This window comes from Struthio camelus, chromosome W (genome assembly GCF_040807025.1).
Source record: "Struthio camelus isolate bStrCam1 chromosome W, bStrCam1.hap1, whole genome shotgun sequence".
Lineage (NCBI taxonomy): Eukaryota > Metazoa > Chordata > Aves > Struthioniformes > Struthionidae > Struthio > Struthio camelus.
The window spans coordinates 50470821-50492412 of record NC_090981.1 but is presented as its reverse complement, the minus strand read 5'-3'; the positions used below and the strand labels follow the sequence as shown (position 1 = coordinate 50492412).

Below are 21592 nucleotides of genomic sequence, written 5' to 3'. Positions count from 1 at the left end.
AATTATTCAGTTTTTATTTAAGTGAAATGATGCCAAAAAGGAGGTTCCTGCAGAGCAGCTGCACTCCTTCAGTGTTACCCTAATTTACCACAGACACAACTGTCACAAACAGAACTTTTAAACTTGATATATAGCCACGAAAGTAAGGAGCCCTTTGTCTGGAGTGCATGCAGAAGAACTCCTTTATACAAATCAACCGGCAGATGACGGACAATGATGAAAATTTGATTCTTTGAAGTCATAATGGTCATTGAAATGTGTGAAATTCTGGTATTGAAAAGAGAGCGCCTAGCAAGACTCTAAATCCTGGGTGGTTGCTGGAAGCTTGCTGGGAGGTTTTTCTGTGTTTTGACATCAACTTCCCATTGCTTGTTCCCTGTTTCCTTTATTTAAAAAAAAAGGGGGGGGGTGTTAAACAGTAGATAGTAGATAGCATTTATGTACAGTTTTTGTCTGTACATGGAAAGAAATGTCATAGTAGAAACATGACACCTTTAGGCACACCTGACTCTTCAAAACTACTTGTTTACAGAGATATTTTAAATGCCTTAGTCACTTTCCCTTGAATTACAGAGTTCATCTTTTTGTTTCCTTTGGAATTTGTGGTACCGGCAGCGTACTTAAAAGAATGAAATTTTCGTTTCCTTCAGAACTCACTGTTATGCTGAATCTTGTTTTCGTTGATACTGTGTCTGTGAACCAGTTTTTCTCTATGCAGTACAACACTTTTATCGTTTTCTATTGCTCTTTCAAGAGTAGCTTCACCAGGCTTTCTAACCATGACAAGTGTTCTTAAATAGCATAAGTTATAATAAAGACAAAAACTTCTCTTGATTTGTAAGCAATTTGATGTGGCTTCTGCTGTTTAAAAAAAGTAGGAGTGTCATTTTGTCTCTCTCAACTTATTCCAGGAGCCAAAATGCCTCTAAATTGATGTTTTAAAAGCTCAGAAGTCGCTATTTAAAAAAATCTATATATGTGTTAAGAAAAACAGAGTGTCAGAATGCATTTTTAGATGATAGTCTGCATTAAAAAATGTGGTGTTTTTAATTTTTAGTAAAGCAAATGAAATAGAGTTCAAATCTCAAGTCTTTTAATATAGTTTGATACATTGTCACCTTATTATTTAGAATTGTCGATGTTGAAAACCCACTAATATTTTAATATGCTAACAGAGCAAAATTCAGTAAGGAGCACTTAAAAAAAAAAAAAAAGATGGCAATGTGAAAGTTGCTGTCAAAAACATCTTTGTTTTGGAAAGTCGGTTCACAGGTAGTTTCAGTGAGAACTTGAACTCAGAACAAAGCACTGAAGACACAGTAGAGAGTTCAACCCAGTGCAGCATAGTTCTTTTCAAGTATTATATTGTTTTAATGGAATCTTGGAGCGGGAGCTTTAGCCCATTGAAATGTCGCTTAAAGGACAGGTTCTTCTGTCACTAGCTGGAGCTGTGTGGATGAAATGATCACAATAGAGTGTTGTAATGCATTTTAAAAGTGTGAGAAATCAGTTTGTCTAGACTAAGAGTGCGCCTACAGGGAATAGGAATTTTAGAGCTTCTGGGCTCTTTAGGTGTCAAGTATGTGATAGATGCCAAGCCTTTTTATTCCATATCTTTGGCAACAGCTCAGCTATGCTACAGTACCTTACATGTCTACAGCAAGCAAAAACAGTGATTTTATGTCAGGACAACTTGGGGGCTTCAGAATCCAGAAACTCATTGTCCCAACAACTGTCTGTTCAATTGCCAGCTTTAAACTGGGGAAGATATCAATAAACAATTGCTAGATTCCCAGAAGGCATGGAAACTTTAGCTATAATGAATCAAAAGTATGAAGAGCTAGAAACACCATATAGCTTTTTTAATTTCTGAAAGTAGGCAGGTTTTCATTTTCACCTTGAAAGATTTTTATGGGATAAATCCCATATTACTAGTAAAATAACTTTAGGATTTGGAGCCAGCTGAGTGCCCCAAAAATGTCTTGGAGGTGTTTGAGGTTTCTTTGGGGCTTTGGTTTTATCCAGATAAACAAGTCTAGGCATTTCTTTACTACGGTTATCTCATAAATACAGCATTCACCAGTTTTCCATAGTGCAGAGTTTTTTTGTTGCGTTCTGTCTGCACTAATATGTAGTATTTTTATGGGTTTTGGTATGGAGGCTTCAAAAGAGGAAGTTGAATGTGTCCATAATGTTATTTAATATAACACTTTATTTTAATCCCAGATAACTCTGTAATACTTAAACCTCTAAATCTTAAGTGTAATTTCATAATGGATGTACAAGTTGTTGAGAGTAGTAATAAAAAAAATTGTTTTCATTATTTCGATCTATTTTGAAGCTTGCAAATTTGGAGATATTTGATGATAACAAAAACACAGGATCTTTAAATGTAGTAGGTTTAAAAGGATAAATCAAATTTTTGGTGAATATTCATGTGTTTTCTCTATAGAGATATTTTGGGGAAGTTTATATGTAAAGGATAACTTAATGGCCTGTTTCTATAAACAGACAAGCTGTAACATTGAAGCCCCACCAAACTTTTACTGCAGATAAAAAAAGATTTTGTTAAACAAAGCAGTTTACCAATTCAAGTAAGAAAACTTTAAGCTATTTCCTTTTAAAACTGTGGTTTAAACTTCAGCAGTCATAGATGCCAGTCTGTCAAGATGTGCTTTGTGTATGTGTTGCAACGTTTTGGTAATTGGAAGTGTTTCTTTTTCCTGTTGTGGCTAGACTCATATTAAAAATGAACATCATTTGGTCCTAATGAAACATTTATAATTAAATTGCAAAGATATTTTGACAGTTTCTGTTAGGTAGTCTGAGTGCAACTTTTAGAATTTGGAAATGTTCTGTGTGTGTGTTTTTCTCTGTTGTTCTACTTGTAAATGCAAAACACTTTAAACTTGCTCTCTGATGCAGTTTTGAGGGATTGATCTCCCAAAGTTTATTTTCTGAAGTGAAATGAAAAATGAGACATTTCTCATTTCAGAGGGTGATCTGGTGACAGCTTTTAAGTTGGCCACAAAACAAAACCCTCTGAAGTTAGTAGCTACAGATGTGTAAACCCACAGTGTTTTATTTAAATTTGTTTGCTTTTTCATTCAAGTCATGCTCCCGCTGGCAAGATGAGTTCAATATGCCTGAAGTTCTGCTACACGTTTTGGACTTTTACTAGTTTACTGTTTGTTCCTGGGGAGGGATAAGACTCAGGAGCTGCCACTGGCCTTTAAGTATGTAACAGGAGTAGTTTAGCATCCTTAGAGCAAGTATTTGATTTCACTCCCTTCACTGTACTAGGATGAACTGACAGGTTAATTTTAAGTAATTACTGTTTAGTTTTTAAAGAGAAAGTTCGCTTTAATTATATCAATGCTAGTGAGAATAATTTTTCATATCAATTCTTATGAGCATTTTCTCCATCTTATTCCTTGTTAAAGTCAGCTAATACTTTTTGGTTGTTTTTGTAATACTTCAGTTTTTGTCTTTTGTTGAGTTTATTTGTTGAGAACTCACAAGTGAAGCCTTAGTAGGGGGCATCCTACTACTAACTTTGTAAAATTTTATAAGCGGTTTTCTCTGTAGGTTGGAATCTCCCGAATCTCTTTGTTCTTCACAAAAAAAACCCTAATAACGTTATCAGTATCAACTGGTGCAAAAGCTTGAAAAAACATACCTGTCAAAAATGTCAAATCAGTACAATACCTATTTAAGAAACATGGGCTCAAACTGACAAGGGACGTGAGCAATTGTAGGCCTGGATGTTACTGTGCTTAGTTGTTAGAGCCCCTAGTCTTGACATGAAATTAACTGTGCTAAATCAGAAAAAAGTCTGCATATATTGAATTTGAGTACTTCAAAAAAAAAAAAAAAAGAAAGAAAGAAATAGGTCTGTACTCTGAGATGGGGAACACGCAAGTTAGCTGAAGACCTCTGAAATACCTGACAGTTTGTTCCTCTCTTAATCTTGAGCATCAACGAAAGACTGAGAAATGACTCTGAAAAGCTGAGATCCATAGCTTGAAATACTCTCAGCCCTACCATTTAAAGAAGAGAGGTCAATTTTATGTAATAACCTAATGATTTGAGAACTGAGAGAGCTGAATTCTAGTACCTACTCTGCAGTCTCAACCAGTATGATGTTGTGGAAAAGATAACCACCTGCCTCTTCCTTCATGCTAAGCATAGCTTTTTGGTTCAGCATGGGTGTCAGTGCCTCTAGTTATATGCAGACTTAAGCACAAGCAAAAGCACTTACGCTGAGGCACATAGCGAGCTAGCTACAATTTTAGCAAATAGTACTGTTTATAAGAGACTTAGGCTCTTAATAGTAACATAAAATTTCAGGATTTGTCAGTCTATGCTTTAATATTTTTTCTTCAAGGAGGTGGGGCGAAAAAGAGCATATGTTACGTTTCCACATCTGCTTTAGCTGGTGAAAGTTGGAGCAGCGATGATGTTACGGCTGTGGTCAGAGGACTGGAGCGAATGTCCTGTCCCTTCTCTGGCATTAGCAGTTGTGCAGCTGGTAGCATGGTGCACAGGTTCGGAGAACTGATCCATACAAAGTATAATTCAGGCAAGGGAAGCAGGGCGATGGAAGCCCCAACCTGGGTCAGCTTCAGTTTTATAAAACTGCTCTCCTAATGTTTATCTCTATGATTTTTTTATTGTAATTTTTAAAAAATCAAATATGAAATTATGTAAAAACAGTAAACATCGTTATTTTACAAGCCTTTTACATGAACCATTTTTAACAAGATGCGTTATATCTTTCATAGGATATCACTGCTTTAACTGGTGTTCCAGATGAGCACATCAAAACCAGAAAAGTTCACATTTTTGTTCCAGCACGTAATGCAATGCAGGCAGGCGTTAACAACACAAAGAAGTGGAAGATGGAATTTGATAACAGGGAGCGCTGGGAGAACCCTTTAATGGGATGGGCATCTACGTGAGTAGTTACTAAATTTGGATATATTTTTCTCCTGTATTTGGCTCTTAAAGTTGTGTAAATTCATCTCTGAAATGGCCTTTCTACCTATCAATCTATTTGTATTTTAATAGTAACAGTAAGTAGCTGTGTGTTGATCACATGATTAATTATCTGTTATGTTTAAAAACAGATTTTTAGCTCACAAAATCATTTGGAAGAGTCTGAAGAAAGTGTTAACATGACGAAAAAATGCAACTATTACATTTGTGGTGATGTCATTGTATGTCAGCATTAGGGAAAGCAGGTTTAGTTACTTGAAGCAGTAGATCCTTCTTAACTGTCAATTGCATGTTTTCATTAGGTTAAACGTAAAATAATGATATCTAGCTTCTGGAAATTCTTAATGAAGCTTTATGAATATCCTGAAGCTCTAAAATGAGGAACCATAACTATTTAGAAAAAAAAAAAAACTATTTAAAAATATTACACCATTTGCGTTAGTGTTGCTACTATTAGGAGTAAAAAAATCTTAAATATATCAAAATCCAGAAAAATGCAAACCCTAGCTAATTATGCTATAATTTGGAGATGTAAGTGTAATTTAGATGCAACTAAAGTTTCTTCATAAATGTACTGTCTGTATTTTACAGTGTGATTAGAATTCCTATAAAGTGTGATGACTGTGTCCAGAGTTCTAGTGACAATATTGTAATTTGAAGCTTTCTTATTAGAGGCCTATTCAGAAAAGTTAATTATTCAGCATAAATAAAAAATAATCACTGCAGATTATTTTTCAAGCTTCAGAAAAGGACCTGATGCCTATTGCAATTGTCTGACCAGCAATCACATGAACATTAGAGCTTATAATCCTCAAATTCTGATGGGGGGGAAAAAAAAAACCTAAAACCTTAAATACGATATGTTTTGAGGAAGCATTTTTAGAGATGTGTTAATATTCTAAATCCAGTCACAGAATGAATAGTTCAAAACAACTCTGAAATCGAGTCTTCCTGTTATATAGGTTTCCCATTAAAAAAAACCTAAGGATACTCACAACTCATAACATCTCAGTTGTGTTTGTATTACAGAGCAATTAGTGAAGCCAAGATGAACGCTCAGTAAATTAGAGGAAAGTATGATTGGGAATTAAAATAAGAATTGCATTAAAATGTGAAATATATTAAAATGCCTGTTTAAAACAGCCTGCATGTAATGATGTAAAGCCTGTATGTAATGATGACTACATCTTAACCAGGTCCCCAGATTTCTTATCTTTTCATCTTAAGCATATTTAAATTACTGTTTCAGAAGACAAAACTGCAGTGATTTAATAACATACATGATTTGATGATTCCACTATTGCTAGTAACCACTGCATTTCGCAAGTAATGACCAGGTTTTTTTACAGTGGCCTAAATCAGTTTGTTAAGTGATAAACTGTTGACCTGCAATGCCACTTTCTCTCCATTCTTGTGTGCCCTCCAAAACTCCCAAAGTGTCTAGCTGCTCAAGTATGATCTATTTATACCTCTAAACAGATTATGATATCGTAGCAGGTGCCAGTAACACCTGCTTTAGTTCAGGTTGAATTTAACTTTTCTTCTAATCCCCCTTTGCTTTTCAGCTGACTTTAACCTCCCCAAGCAAATTATTTTCTGGGTGGGTTTTTGCAGGATCTCAGCCAAAATAATGGCTTCTGACCTTTCTAACAATTGTATCCATTTGTGTCAAATAAACCACCTAGAAAAATGAGCCATGGTTTTTATCTTTTAAATTATTCTGTAGTGAGCTTATTATGTGATTTTAAAATGGAATAGCTATTTTGAATGAATCTATCTCTGGATACAGTTTTATTTTAGGGTAGGGAAAGGGATATTCCTGTGTAAACAAGCTCCAAATAGGCCAAAAGTGAACGTGGTGTTGTGAGTTGACACCACTGGGTTGCAGGTTTTATAAACTAGTATATATGTCTTCATTTTTTAAGGAACTCTCCCAAGAACTATTAGTGGAAATTCTGCTAGTTTCAAATTACTGTTCAACACCTAGAAATACCTAAGAAAAATTTCTTCTCTTCAGATCTAATTTCTGCAAAGATTCTTCTGCTTGTAGAAGTATTGCCATTTACTTTTGAATAATGTAGTGGGATTAATTAATGAATTAGCTCTTAAAATAATTACCTGTATCTCTTTGCTATATTTCTATCATTTTCCAGTTTGCTTATTTTTGTCACCTCTTCTTAGGTATAGTTTTCTCTGTGGGAATTACCTACTTGTAGATCCAAATGAAATAGACCCATGACATTGTTTTTAAATTTTAATTTAATGGCTTTCGTTACAGGAGTGCTCATGCACAGTTCTTGTATTTCTTTTAATATAAAATTGTAAACAAAGAAACACAGGAAACGTGATTTGCATTCTGTAGAATCTCCTACAAGAACAAAACATAGAATCTCTGTTTGTAGTAACTGTAGGAACATAGGAAATTCTGCAGCACTGTTATTACTAAAGATATCAGGACGTCATGCTATCTCATTCTGAACTGCACAGTTTGCTCAGTTTATCAGAAGCTGAAACATGTCAATAGGTCATTTATGGAAAGAAATCGAAAACTTATATTTAAATTGGATGAAAGATGATTCTATGTGAAAGTAGGGCAAATTGTTTCTGTCCAATCCTCATTTTCAAACTGTTTCTGTCCTGGGAGGCTTTTGCCGAACTTCTGCAGTACTGAACAGACATGAGTCCTTTGCTACACCTCAGATGTACATTTCTTTGCTTCCTAGTGACATTCCTATTAAGTAGCATCGTTTTCCCACCCCAGTCATGGAAGAAAGGAATAGTAAGCAAAAGCTGTTGTGATACTGCAGTATTTTGATCGCTTGATTCTCCACTGATTGTGCCATAGACTAATTCATAGTTACTAATTCTTACCACCTTTGTAAGATAAATCTTTAAATTTCTTTAAGAAAAGCTATTTTGGTGGTGGCTTGTGAAAGTGTAATTTCTGCCAATATTCTTTCTTTTTTTTTTTTTTTTTTGTGGGGAATATATTGGATATATAGAGAACTCCATTTGTTCCATGTGTACATCAGATAAAATTACACTGTTGTCTTTGCTGGAAGCTAGAATCCCCCTCTTCCCCTCCCCCCCCACCTCCAGTCACCTTCTTTGTCCTTTATTGTAAAGAGTTCAATGTATCTTTGGTTGCTTTTTCTCTTCATCTACCCTTATAGCTTCAAAGAGAGAACAGTTGAGAGGCAGCTCCTTCAAGTTTGTTGCAATTTGGTCTTGTCCTGTCAGTTGTCTCCCAGGCTCATGTGCAGTGTTGTCTCAAGGAAGCATGATGGAATCATTTTGCAGCTACAACAGTTTTCTTATTTAATTTCCGTAAAAGTTTTGTCGATGACTTTATAGAACCATACTTGTTTTCATCAGTTTTATTGTTCTCAAATTGAGTTTTTATAGCAACAAATTAGGTATTTTGATTTTTACTGAGATCTAATATGTTTCAAAAAGCTTTTTGCATGTTTTTTTTTCTTCTAGAAATGAAATCGAGAAATAGCTGATCATTAAAAATAACCGCTATGTAATTGGTTAACTAGCAGTTTGAGTTTCTGAACTTTGTTTTCAGTTGAGGCCTGAGATCTGATTGCTATACTGGAATAATTTGTGGAGGTCATATGACCTCAGCTAGTTGGAACTTTGGGTTTGTCCGTGTACTCTTCAGTCTCTGGTTAATTCCTGTTCCGCTTAACTTGATATTCTACTCACTTCTGTCTAAGATTATTCTTTCCCTCATTGTTCTTCCTTGGATTCCTTGGATTGTTCAAAATTACCTTAACCCCTCCAGTCTCCAAAAGGTTGCTTCCCTTGTACACACCTTTCAAAATTAAAAAGATTGCTGCAGAGCACTTATTTTAACCTCACCAGGTAGTTAGGCATATTTATTGAATAAAAAATTTAAAGCATTAATTTCTGCAGGGAGTTGCGAGGGAAGGAATTGATTCAACAGGCCAAAAGAGGGAAAGATTCTCTGCACAAAGTAAGTGTTAATCCTAGGAATAATTTAAAAAAAAAAAAAAAAAAAAAGAGGATTTTGAATGGCTGAAATTTGGGAATGATGCTTTTGAAGGGTTATACTAAAATAAATCGTTTACAGCATTTGGTTAGCACTTGAGATACAGATATAATTAAGTATGTCATATTTCAAATTTACTTAAAATTTGTCATCTGATTTCTTACAGAGCTGATCCTTTATCCAACATGGTTCTTACTTTCTCTACTAAAGAAGATGCCATTGCCTTTGCTGAAAAAAATGGTATGTATTAAGTGTGATGGGTTTAGTTTTCTATAGACAACCTTGATCTTAAAATACTTCTTTAAAAAAAAAAAAAGTACAAGATAAAGAATTTCTGCTCTACTGCACCAGATTTTAGGCCATTAGTGGAAAATTTCAGGGCAGGGAAGGAGGGAGGAGGTTGTATTTCTGAGAGTGAGGAAGGCATTGTTCCAGACTTTCTGCTTCCTGGAAAAGTGTTCCAACCTCTTAGCATTACTTTTGTAATACTTCTGCAAGCATCTGCATTTTTAATGAGAACTGAGCCCTGCTCAGGTCTTGAAGGAAAATTAGTTTATCTTTGAAACTATTTCAGCCTGGGGGTCCCAGCTGTCTGGCGGTGTGATTTTTGCCTGAAGCCTTGGCATGAGCACCTGAATACTAGTTAAGGAAATACTCTCACAACCCCTGTGGATGATGATCAGAAAAGCTAAGATTATCTACCAATTCAGCATGTAGGGCTTTAATGTTCGTTATGTTGTGGCGTGGATTATACCTAATTCTTTCCAAGTACAATACGTAAAGTCTAAGCGCTTATGCCTGATAATTATTAGGGTTTGAAAAAAAGATACAAGAAATGCGTGTATCATTACTTGATATTTTAATGCTAATGATGAATCAGGACTGTATCTGTAAAGTTATTTGGGTTTTTAGTATCTATAGAAATTTAGGCTTGTATTTTCTCACAGAATCATGGTGTATCACCAGCAGTATCCCAGAATCTCAGCCTTTTGAATGTTTAACAGTCCTTTTATGTGTTTGTGTGAAATTTTCTCAGCATTTTTATATCAATTTCATTTTCCTTAAAAAATTTGGCATGACTTTTAATGCTTATAGATGTGAGGAATTAACAGCAATGAATTAAAGGTAGAAATAATATACATAGAGCGTAAGGTTTTTCAGAAGTTTTTCCAGTGATCTACAGCCTTCAACTGTTGTTAGTCCAGGGTAATTAACGGCTAAAGAGTCTTGATCAAACTGAATTGTACAAAGCTGTTAGAGGGTTCATGTTGTGCAGCCAAAAAAACAGGAAAAGTACATGAACTTTTACAATTAAGAAGCTAAACCCTCTAACTTACAATGAATTTGCTCTTTTTCTGTTAAAGGTTATTTCTGAACTTAAAATAGTTTTGGTTGTATTAAAAAACAAATTATATTCATTAAGAAATGAATAGGATCGTTGTACGTGCCTTTGAGTATGCAAATTACTGTACAGTTGTTAATAACACTCTGTAATGTCTTGTGAAGAATATGAAATTCAGGAGAACCTGATGTTGCTTTAATTTTTGCTTGTGTGTTGTTCATGTAATTTCTATTTCTTGGCAAATCCAGCCTATAAGAGGAAAATACTAAATTTTGGCATTTATGTTAATGAGCTAGTTATACCGTCTTTTTGGACATGCTATATTTTGTCCTTTCAACATGCAGATTCCAGTAAAATACTGATTTGTCCAGTGTAGGATATTTAGGCCTCTGCTGAATTAGTGATGAGTTTTGTTGTTCAGAAAATTACAGAATTAAGGTTTTGGTCTACAGAGAAATTTACCAATTAAACCATGAGTGTCTTTTGTTTGTTTGTTTTTAAACAAAGTAAACCTTTCTGGAGACATCTTTATTAGTTTGTTATCCACTTAGGTTGCATCCATAGCTTTGCCATAATTGAGATGCACCAAGCTTCTGTGGATACTACCTTTCCTAAACTGTTTCATTTTTGTTTAAAGAAGCATAGTTTTATATGTATGAAACGTGCATAGTATTTTCTGCATAGTGTTTTCTTAGTAGTAGCTTCAGTATCAGATGTAGCTGGAGACAGAAATTTTACTATATTTAGTTCTACTTTTAGAAAGAAATGAGGAACTTAGGCGCACATTTACGATGGAATTTAGCTTCTAGACTGAGATACTAGTGTAACATACCTAAGCCTAGGAACGCAAAGTTCACCTCTCTGTCCTTCCCATATGAACCATCCAAGTTGTCACTAACAAAATTCCTTAAGAACCTCAAGTTTAGCTTCTGCAAATTCTGGGTACTGCAGCTATTTTGATACAACTGGGAAACCCAGCAATTCTCTCTCACCTAAAACCTTCAGGAACCTCAGGCAAGCCCTTTCTTCCTGTCCACTCCTATAATAGGAGTAATAGCACTGAATACAGTAACAGGAGAGATCTCTGCCCAAAATGTGACAGCTGCAGATGGTCTGAAGCCAAAGCAAGAAGGTAACGCTTGCAACTGGGAAAAATGAAAAGTTTAGTCTGAAACCTAGATTGTTTTTTTTCTTGTCCAACACCATTGAGGCAGTTGTTTAAAAACACTGCACCTTTAGTAACAAGGATGGAGTTTTTCCTACTCCACAGTAACCTTTAGTGAGGTGATTAGGATGTTCTCCCAGAAGTGGTGAAATCTGTTTACATCCATGTAATTTGCATGCCAGACTTCTGGGCAGCAATACCTTCCCCCACCATTGTGGTATTTATGTAAAGGTGACCTCTGCGCTCTATCATGAGCTACGGAAGGTGTCTAACTCAGAGACTGTTTCAGAGCGTGAAACCTTATCACATGCGGCTGCCTCTTGCAATCCAGAGTTAGGTGTAACTAACGTTGTGGTTTTTGGATAGTTCTGGCAGCCCAAGTCACTGTGTTGGCAGTTGCGAATCTCTTTTGGAGGCACTCAGCTCCTCTCTATCTGCTGTATAGAAAGATGAAGCAACAAGTCAGAGCTGCAGATTCCGTCCCAGGAGCCAAGTACCTCAGAGTTAGGTGTTCCGGTGCTGAATGTTGCAATATTAATGTCTGTCTCTGGATCTAGTTCTGACTGTTTACTCAAGCTTATAATTTAATCAGAACAGTAGGTGAAACTCAGTGCTGTCACAGATGAAAAGAATATGTTTTTAAAATCACTATTCCAGTATTTCTTATGCAGAATAGTTAACCTGGACATTAACATTGGTTCACCTTACAAAAAAGAAGAAACTGTTTCTGCGGAATTTGTGAACACACAAAACTGAGGTGAAGTGGTGTGACAACTAGTGTATTGTACTATACATGTTTTGATATTTAGATGTGTCTTGGGTGTTTCCTGAGAATAACAGAAGGTTTATTGAATTCAGCCATTGTCTATACAAACATAGGTATGTGCTTTAAAAATGTAAAGATTCAGCTGTATATTAAACATTTCAGGTTTTATCAAGTTTTTGTTTTAAAACTAAGGAGGAAATGTGTCATCTTTATTAATATCAGTTAAAACTGCATTCTTATACACTTCTAGCTACAACTCCAGTACCTTAACTTTGAGTGAAATGTTGCAGCTAGAGAGACCAAACTTTGGAATACTGAGTGCTGCCCTGGCAAATTTCCAGGCACCTGGAGGCTGCAACCAATTTGCATTTTGATTTACATAAACACTAATGTCTCCACCTCCTCTTTTTTTGACATTTTTTAGCATTTCTCCTGCTTAACTATCATATAATTTACTTGTCTTCTATCACTTCATTGCCTTCTCTCTTACTCCTAATTTTCTATGTTCTTAAAAAAAAAAGTAAGCGTTTTACTCCTTTCCAATGCTGAAGTTTTTTCTTTGCTCTTCCTTTCTTTGGTCCTCTCACCCTCTTTTTTCTCTTGCTTTCCAAAGTCTCCTTTCTCTCCCATAGTTTTTGGATTGCCTTCTGTCCATTTTTTTTTTCCTCCCCATATTACCTTACCTTTACTTCTTTCCCGCCTTCCTCTTATTTCCTGTCACAATGTACACAGACCTTTAATGTCTATGTGATGTTATAGAGTTGTGGAGCCATGAACTTGCAGGACTGCATACAGAAACAGCCAGTGTTCCCTGTTGAGGTTCACTGATGACTACTGAGTTTTTTCAGTGATATATCTGGCAGGAGCAATGAAAATTGAAGTATGCAGTATGATGAAGTCTGACAAAAGAACAGGCATATGTCACATTTATGGCATTTCTGTATTCTCTGCTGCCAGCTACAAAGGAATAAACTAGTGGATGCCTATCTGGAGGAAAAAAAGATTAAAGTTAAAAGCTTTAAGTTGCATTTGCCCTGTATTATATGCTGTGCATGTTTAGAATTCTCTTTTGTTTCTTGTCGTCTTCCCTCTTCCCCCTGCCCCCTCCCCACTTTTTCCCCTCGCCCCCAGGCTGGAGCTATGATGTTGAAGAGAAGAGGATTCCAAAACCTAAATCCAAGTCTTATGGTGCAAACTTTTCTTGGAACAAAAGAACGAGGGTGTCTACAAAATAGGTTGGCATTGGCTATCTGTCTGACTGTTAATAAAGTCAGCTGTGCTGTATTTATAGCCCATGTATAATACATCTCTTAATCTCCTAATAAATTTGACCTTTAAACTACAGATGCATCTTGTGATGTCTATTTAAAATGTTTTTGATGTCTCAATTGAACCTGTTACAAACTTCCCTATATATAGAGGAGACTTGGGGTGTTCATACTTCTAGAAAATTACTGTACAAAGAATCTATCAAAAGGAATGTTTGAAATCAGCTGCATCTTTAAAGATTGTTGTTTGTCTTTCATCATAATATTATATTCAATATCTTGTTTAAACTTAGCCCTGCGGGTACAAACTATCAATAGAAGCTAGTGTCCTGTTATATACAGGAAAAAATCATCAGTCAAATAGCAAAGTATGATGTACAGAAGTTAAAGTTTGAGTATTATTTAGACTACTCTGTGGAAGTATATGTTGTTTAAGCTCCTTTCTGTCCAAATTAATATTGTAATTATTCCAGTAGCATTCATGGCTTGAATAGAAACCACTGATTTTGCATTAAACATGTTTTGTTTGGTAAACGTGGTTTGGTTAAAAAGTTTTGTCCAAAAGACTGAGATTATAATTGTTTCTCTGTGATGCTTTTCAAAAATTAAACTAAACTAGTTAAATATTTACAAATTAAGTCAGAAGAGCATCAGAAGTCTCCACCAGCCTATATTAATTATGCAATTATGTTTTTTTGTTGCTATTTACAATTTATCTGCATTGAGGTTTCCTGTTACATAATGAGATGTGATAGCATCTCAACCTTAAAAGTGAATGTATAGCTTAAACTTATTTTGCATTACATGACATTTAAATCATTAGTTATTATGATGTACAATATTATGTTCGGAATCCTTGGTCTTACATATATATTGCTTTTGATTTAATCATTTTTTCTTTAACTTTTAGTTAACGTATTGAGACATCAACATATAATCAGTGAATTTACTTACAGACTGGGGGGAGAGTACACCTTTCCCATGCGCAACTGAGAGTTTTATCCCAACTCACACAGAAGAAACAGTTCAAACACGTATGTCTAAAAATGGTATGAGTGCTATCCACTGTATTTTAGTAAAAAGAAGGCATAAAATTAACTAACGTTGCCCAAATTTGATTATATTCTTATCTGAGTTTTAACCAGCTGCCCTGTATGCTGGCTAACGTTTGTTTAAACCATTGTTTTTGACCAGTTTCAGTGTAATCAGCCAGTTGGCTGATGTCATTGCTTTCCTACCATAAACAAGAACTATTATTCCAAGTCATCTTCATATTGAATTTTGAACACTACATTGTGCAGTGGAGCCTAAATTCCTCCAGGAACACCAAAGCACACCAAACTGGAATCTTAACAGTCCAGAATCTGCTGCATCTCTTTGTATTTCAGCTAGTCTTAATACCCTGTTCTTACTAAGGAGACAGTAATAATAAAATCAGTTCAGTGATTTTGGCTTTGTGTCTGTGTGAACTTAAAGCTGTGTAAGAGAGCTGTCAACAGTGAATTGAAAATTGCTTGAGCATCTAAAGCAGGGGATGCATAGCTTGATTTTTGAAAAAAATCGCCCGTGGTAATGACTGATAAACATCAGATACTTATCATGATCTTTGGACATCTAATATGGAGTTGCTGTATGTAATGCTGGAATATAACATTATCATATTCTATAGTGTGTACTCCATATTGAAGTCTTTTGTCGCTTGAGCCCAGGCCCTCTTCTTTTTCTCCAACCACTTTCCTATCACTTGGATTATTTTATACTGTTGGAAGTAGGCCTCTTAATAATGAGCATGCTAACAGTGGTAGAGAGCTGATTATTGTCACTTTGGTCTTCAGGCCCTAGGAGTGAAATTGAATGTAAGAGCTTGCAAAAGACAAGCACTATCAGTGCTGTGGTATGTTTTAGGGGTCAAAAGATTTATTAGATAATAAACTACATTCCCCTTTCTTTTACTCACCAAAATAGTGTTGTACCAGGCTTGAACTGAAATTGTACAAGACAATCTGCCATTTAGTTATTTTCCTACTGACAAGAACGTTTCATTGGTGAACTCCAGCTTTTATCTACTCTGGTGTGTTATGGCATACAGCCAAAACTGCTTCCAAAGCTAGGATATGTCAAAAGAAAAAACACAACAGGTTAAATGCCATAGTCTGAGTTTTTGTTTTTTTCTCTCTTCAACCATTAATCAGAAAATGGAAATTCAAAGTGATTTTGAAGACTCAATATGAATGCTAAATGAGATTGGAGATTCATCTTGGTTTTATATGTAGCCATGCTGTTTAGCTGCAACTAATCAAAGCACTTCCTGGTGGTAATATTTCAAGCTTCGGAAAATATCAGAATCCTTCATGGTGAAAAAAAATTGGAAGTACCCAAACAAATTAAACGGGGATTTGAGTGCATCTGAGGTATCTTACAAGCTTGCATAGCAATAACAAACAATAGCGAGTTACAAGATGAATGCACACAAGCATTGTAGAGAAGCCTTAAACAGATGTTACAATTGCATTCCTATATTGAGGAGTGTAGATTTTGGAACCTTTCCTTGCAATTCTGTAGTTTCCATTAGTGTGGAAAGGCTTATGCAAAAAACTCAGGATCTGATCTGAAGTTGCTTAGGCTTGCACTTGTATAGATATATTTTGTGAAGGTCTTCTGGAGGCAGAAATATGCTGATTATCAAAGTCCTTCCCTATTTCTAGCAAATTATTGCATAGTATCACCATCTTTCTAGAAAAGGCTAATTATCTTTCGTTGGTTTCTCAGCAAGCTACATGTCACAATGACATCTGGATTATGCACCTCCAGTCTGGCTGGAAGTCTTTTACATTTGGAATTCATTAGTTTGTGTATGTACGCTGGTCTAGGATGGACTTTTGAGCAACTGTAGGTTAAAATAGCATGTGGCCTTATGAGTGTTCATATGTGTCTTATTTTGTGAGCATAAAGAAATGTGGAATTCCAAACTGCCCAAAGTTTTCCACGTCATTCCTGGTGTCTGTCAGATAATCTCCACTGAAGTTTGGTGGTGCTGTCTGAGATATTACTGTCTCCAAAATTGTATGTAGATGCAAGCCGGCAATAATCTCTGAAGAAACTGTGACATATAGGAAGACATCGTAAGCCTTTTTCTTTTATATGCTACTACTTTTTCTCATATCAGCTCTCCAAGGTATGAGATATATGTCTTTTTTATGGCTTTTGACCAGATGAAGATTCCTGGTACACAGGTTTTGGGACATTGACAACTCCAGTGCTGTGACTGCTGTCTAAAAAGAGATATGTTTTGGTTAAATTTTAACTTTACTAATAAGCTCCATTTTTTTCTTTTTCCCTACATTTGCATTTCCACCTTCCTATCACCTTTTCTTCAAGTTCCCTGCAATATATTCTTGCATGATTGTGTTCTGTGAAAAGTATGCTCATTTATGTCAATTCAATGATGAGCCACCAAAACAAAACAAAACTGTTTAGCTGTCTTCTGTATGCTCAGGCCTGTCTTGATCTGCACATTTGTGAATTTTCTCTTACCTAAGCCAAATTACAATGCTGGAGGAATCATCCTATTGCTGAATGCATGTAAGAATATCTAACAAACCTTTGGCAGTAACAGACTCGCTACTAAATGGAGGTGCATACCTGCATATACGTCAATATGTTTTGGATAGTTTTGGTGTGAAAAATGAGACTTCAAAGGTTTTTGCAGGATACAAAGTTATTTGGAAGATGGGTAGCATTCCTAATTCCATTGAACAATTCCTTATTGTAACAAAGGCCCTGAGACTCTTAAAATCATGATACTGTAATAGAACTTAAAGACTGTCAGGAAACTAAGAGCAGAGTTTCAGATTTCTAGCAATGTATTCCTTAACTTTGCAGTTTGATGGATAATTTAAAACAAATCAGACTAGTAAGTGATATTATGAAATGGAAAATTTAATTACCCTTATCTGCAGTTTTTGTCATGTGGTAGAAAAGGAAAAGCTAATTCAGACTAATCTTAGCTTTTGCTTGTAATTTTATGCCAGGAACTTATGTAGTTTGGTTTTGCCAGAGATACAGTTACCTGACACTATATGTGGTTATTGGGCATGCCAGCATATTTTGTTATTCCAAAAAGAAAAATAGTGCAAATAAACCTGAAATGAGCTAATAATAATTTTAGACAATTGCACAATAAATTGCTATGCCTGGTAAATGCAGGTTTCTTTGAAAAATTATTGTCATAGTATTCCTTCCTACGTTCTGAGAACGAAAGGATTTATAGAGTAGTTTCTTGGGGGTTTTTTTGTTTGCTTTTTTTTTGAAAGGCTTGAGTAATGCTGGAGCATAATACCATTGAAGTAAATATCCCTACAGCAACTTAGCGCAACAAAAAAGGTAAATTATTTTGAAATTGTATTAAAATTTGATTTTCAATTGGATTTAAAATGTGGATCCTTCACTTTCGTCATGAAGGATCCTAGAGAGGTCCCCGTCCTGAAACCTTCCTGTACAGGAAATGTTAATGAAATACTTTTTGAACAAACTGATTAGAATAAATACAAAAGGCAGACAGTAGTCTTGCGAGAGTCCTAAAGGAATTTAAATATGAACTTATGGAACTACTGTCTGTGGCTTAAACATTTTGCTTAAAACTATTTCTGAGCCTGAATCATAGAAGGTGCCAAATATGATGTTTTTTTCCAAAAAAAAAAAAAGTCTTAACACTGCTGTGAACAGGTATCGTATATACATGATGAACCAATGTGGCTTTTTTTTAGAAGGAATTCATTTTTACGTACCTGTTCATGGAATTGGTGAATATGGGAACAAGGTGAGTCAAGTAGTCCATTTGGGTTTCCAAAGGGATTTTCAAAAGCCTCTCATCAGGGTAAAGAGAGAGGGAACAACATGCTTAAAGTTATGAGTATCTTTTGTATGAGGAGAAGGTCTGTAGAGGGGAATTAGCTCTCCAGTCTGTGGGAGAGATGGCAGAATGAATATGATAGTGGCCTGTGGTGCAGTGCTGTGAGTAGTGCAGAGATGAATACTGCATGATTATTCAATGTTTTTCATAAAAAGGAGAGACACCAAAATAATGAGGATGCAGGTTCAAAATAAACAGGAAGTACTTTTTCACATAGTAGATTTTTGGAATTCATTGGCAAAGAATATTGTGGCTGCCAAAACTAACACTAGTTCAAAAGCTACACAACAAATGCATGGAATAAAAATCTGTATTAAATACAAAACAGTTTCCCTATTTAGAAAAATCCTGAGCTAAAGGCTGCTGACAGCTGAAAAACTGTATTGTTAAAGTATCTCATTAGAAGTTTACCCTGTTTTATGTGCTTCTTTGGCAGCTACTGTTAGCCACTGTCAAAGATGGGTTTGTTCAGGTGGATATTCTGATCTTGCACAGGGTAGCAGTTCTACAGGGTGGCGCTTGCACATTTTATACTATTGTATTTGTCAACATTTTATGATTGATTAAGTATATTCTTTGGAGGGATATGGAGTCAAGAGACAACCCCAAGGAATTTCCACCTTTAAGCTGGTAGAAATTTACTACTGACCATCATGATTTTAGCAGAAGTATTATTTCCAGCATCATTATTCATTATCTTTGGTTCTTGCAGGATTAAACTGTAGGGGCCTGATGTAATTCCTATTGACTTCAGCAGAAGTTGAGTGAAATGTTAAACAAACATGCTTTGCACATATGCATAAAATGCTTTTTTGTTGGGCTGGTTGTTTTTTGCCTTACATTTATTCAGTGGTATATATTACTTGGGGTGGTATGCCTGTCCAATTGTACTTTACGAGTTCTTGCTGAGGTAAAGGCTACTTAACGTATTAGAGCTAACACTGCCGTGGGATCTTTGAATATTCCTGGCACATCACTGAATGCTTTAATACTACACATTATGGGTGGAAGTGAATTAGCCCAGCACTTTAAAAAGAGGAGGTGGATGGAAAAGGCAGCAATAGACACAGGAAAAGGCCATTTACCTATCTGAACTACTAAATGGAGAGTTAAATATTTTGGATACAAATTGTGTCAAGTCCATATTTGGATTTGGGCAGGTGATTTATATATCTCTTCTTTTTTGTATCACATCTAAAACTTTGCTATTACAAGCCAGCTATAGGATCGAGCATGTTCATATCATTTCGCAAGTGCAGTTTGTGCAGTTGTTTGAGAGCTGGAACTGCTGGATGCTTGGGGAAAACTGAAAGAAATAGGTAATAAAGATTTTCTTTTTTACAGTAGGGGTAATTTTTAAAAACAGCTTATGATGCACAAATACCTACATATGGCTAAACTTAAGAGATGCAAAATTATTGTCTAAGATTACAGGAATATTTAAATGAAGATTAAATATTTTATATAATATATAGTGTGTGTATATATAGAAATAGTGTAGATATAGATATAAGGTATAGTTTACTCACCTAAAACATCCTAGTGAAATAATGGCTTTGCAGGACCTGATACAATAACTACAGTTAATCTTAACAAGGTTTTCGACTACGTCGAAAGAAGTGAAGAGAACCTGGAAAGGTATTGTTTACTCAGGAATTAAACCTATAAATACTGGAAGGTATTTCAATTTTCCTATATTATATAAATAATAGGAGAAAATTCTTAGCATGTCTATGAAGTAAAGCAATTTTCCTTTAGCATGACGTGGTTGTCTGTTACAGATACGTGTGTACGAAGTTGTATTCATTCTATTGAGATTTTTCTGACTGAATGCAAGCTTGTCATTATTGCCTTCTGCTTTAACTAGGTAAGGGAAGTAAAACATCAAACTGAGAAATATTGTAAATGTAAAGCCTGAAGATATGTTCATTATAAGCAGTGCTTAATAAATTCTCTGCTTATTACAGTACTTTTTCTAGTTAATTCTTGAATGTTTCATCATTTTGGTTAACAGACAATCTGATGTGTTGTTGCCAAATAGGCGTTTTGTCAAAATTACATAGAGAGCTGCTCATAAATGAAATTTATTTTGTACCCTTTAAATTGTAGGCTGATTCATTAGCATATTGCATGGGTCATGCAATTTTTAGGCTTTTGATGGTGCGTGTTTTTTTGCTTTTTCCCCTCTCTTTGACAAAACAAATTTCCCTTTTGTTATTGGAGTTCTGATGCTGAAATTCCTTCACCAGTCAACATCCTGAAGTATAGCCTTTAAATGTATAATACACCTAATAATTAGAAAAAATATAAGATCTGATTTCTAACAAATGAACTTCACTAAAACATTGGAAAAGAAACTACTAGATAGTTTGCAACTACAGATAAAAACATTTTCTTTAGCTTAATCTTTCCTGATCTTTAGTTTGTAAATTTATATTTAACAGAACTCTGGGGAAAGAAGGGTATGTTTTGTCCAACAGAGGATACCGAACCACATTAGTGAAAATGCACAATAACTTAGATGCCACGTCTAGCCCTAGTTTTACACCAGCCTGCTATATAACTCAAATGATTAGAACAAAATTATTTTTAATAACTAGGCTATAAAAGAGCAAAACCTGCCTCTGTGAGTATAATCTAAATTTTAAAAATAACCGTACACTGAAAACAACTTTGCTCCAGCCCATGTCTGTAACTTGGTTTAAAACTGCAAATGTCGGTATCATAAAGTATCTGCTTTAAAATGAGGTGATGTGAATCCTACCCACCTTTCTACAATGTGGATATTCACATGTAGACTTGGATTCCTTTCCTAGCTGGTGGGTTGTGATTCATTTTAACTAGTGCAGAAATCTGAAACAAGTAAGTTGCACTGAGCTTTAGAAGTACCTTTTTGTCTATTGCCATAGGTGTGATGTGGTTGCTAAATGTTTATATGTCTCAAAAGAGAGACTAAACAAATAATTGGAAAAAAAAAATCATTAAGGGTGATTAAATACATAAAGCCACCTTCACCTTGAAGTCCCTAAGCCACAAATGGCTGGAGGCTATGAAAAGGCACAGGTATACTACTCAGCAGGCATCCCCGCAGAGCTGGATGGCTACCTACACCTACTCCCTGTC

The 21592-nt window shown here is 35.3% G+C and overlaps 1 protein-coding gene across 3 annotated transcripts in view; it reads left to right on the top strand.

The window, feature by feature from the left end:
* The window catches only part of LOC138060870 (NADH dehydrogenase [ubiquinone] iron-sulfur protein 4, mitochondrial), a 46290-nt gene extending 32657 nt beyond the window's left edge, over positions 1 to 13633 (top strand). For 2 of the 3 annotated variants that reach the window (XM_068926013.1, XM_068926015.1), the window contains exons 3-5: positions 4785 to 4957; positions 9183 to 9256; positions 13421 to 13633. In XM_068926013.1, the coding sequence (XP_068782114.1) occupies positions 4785 to 4957; positions 9183 to 9256; positions 13421 to 13524 (351 nt within the window). In that variant the 3' untranslated portion in view covers positions 13525 to 13633. Of the gene's footprint in view, positions 1 to 4784; positions 4958 to 9182; positions 9257 to 9590 lie in introns of all 3 variants that reach the window. The other variant, XM_068926014.1, reaches the window with a different exon arrangement.
* Positions 13634 to 21592: the final 7959 nt, after the last annotated feature.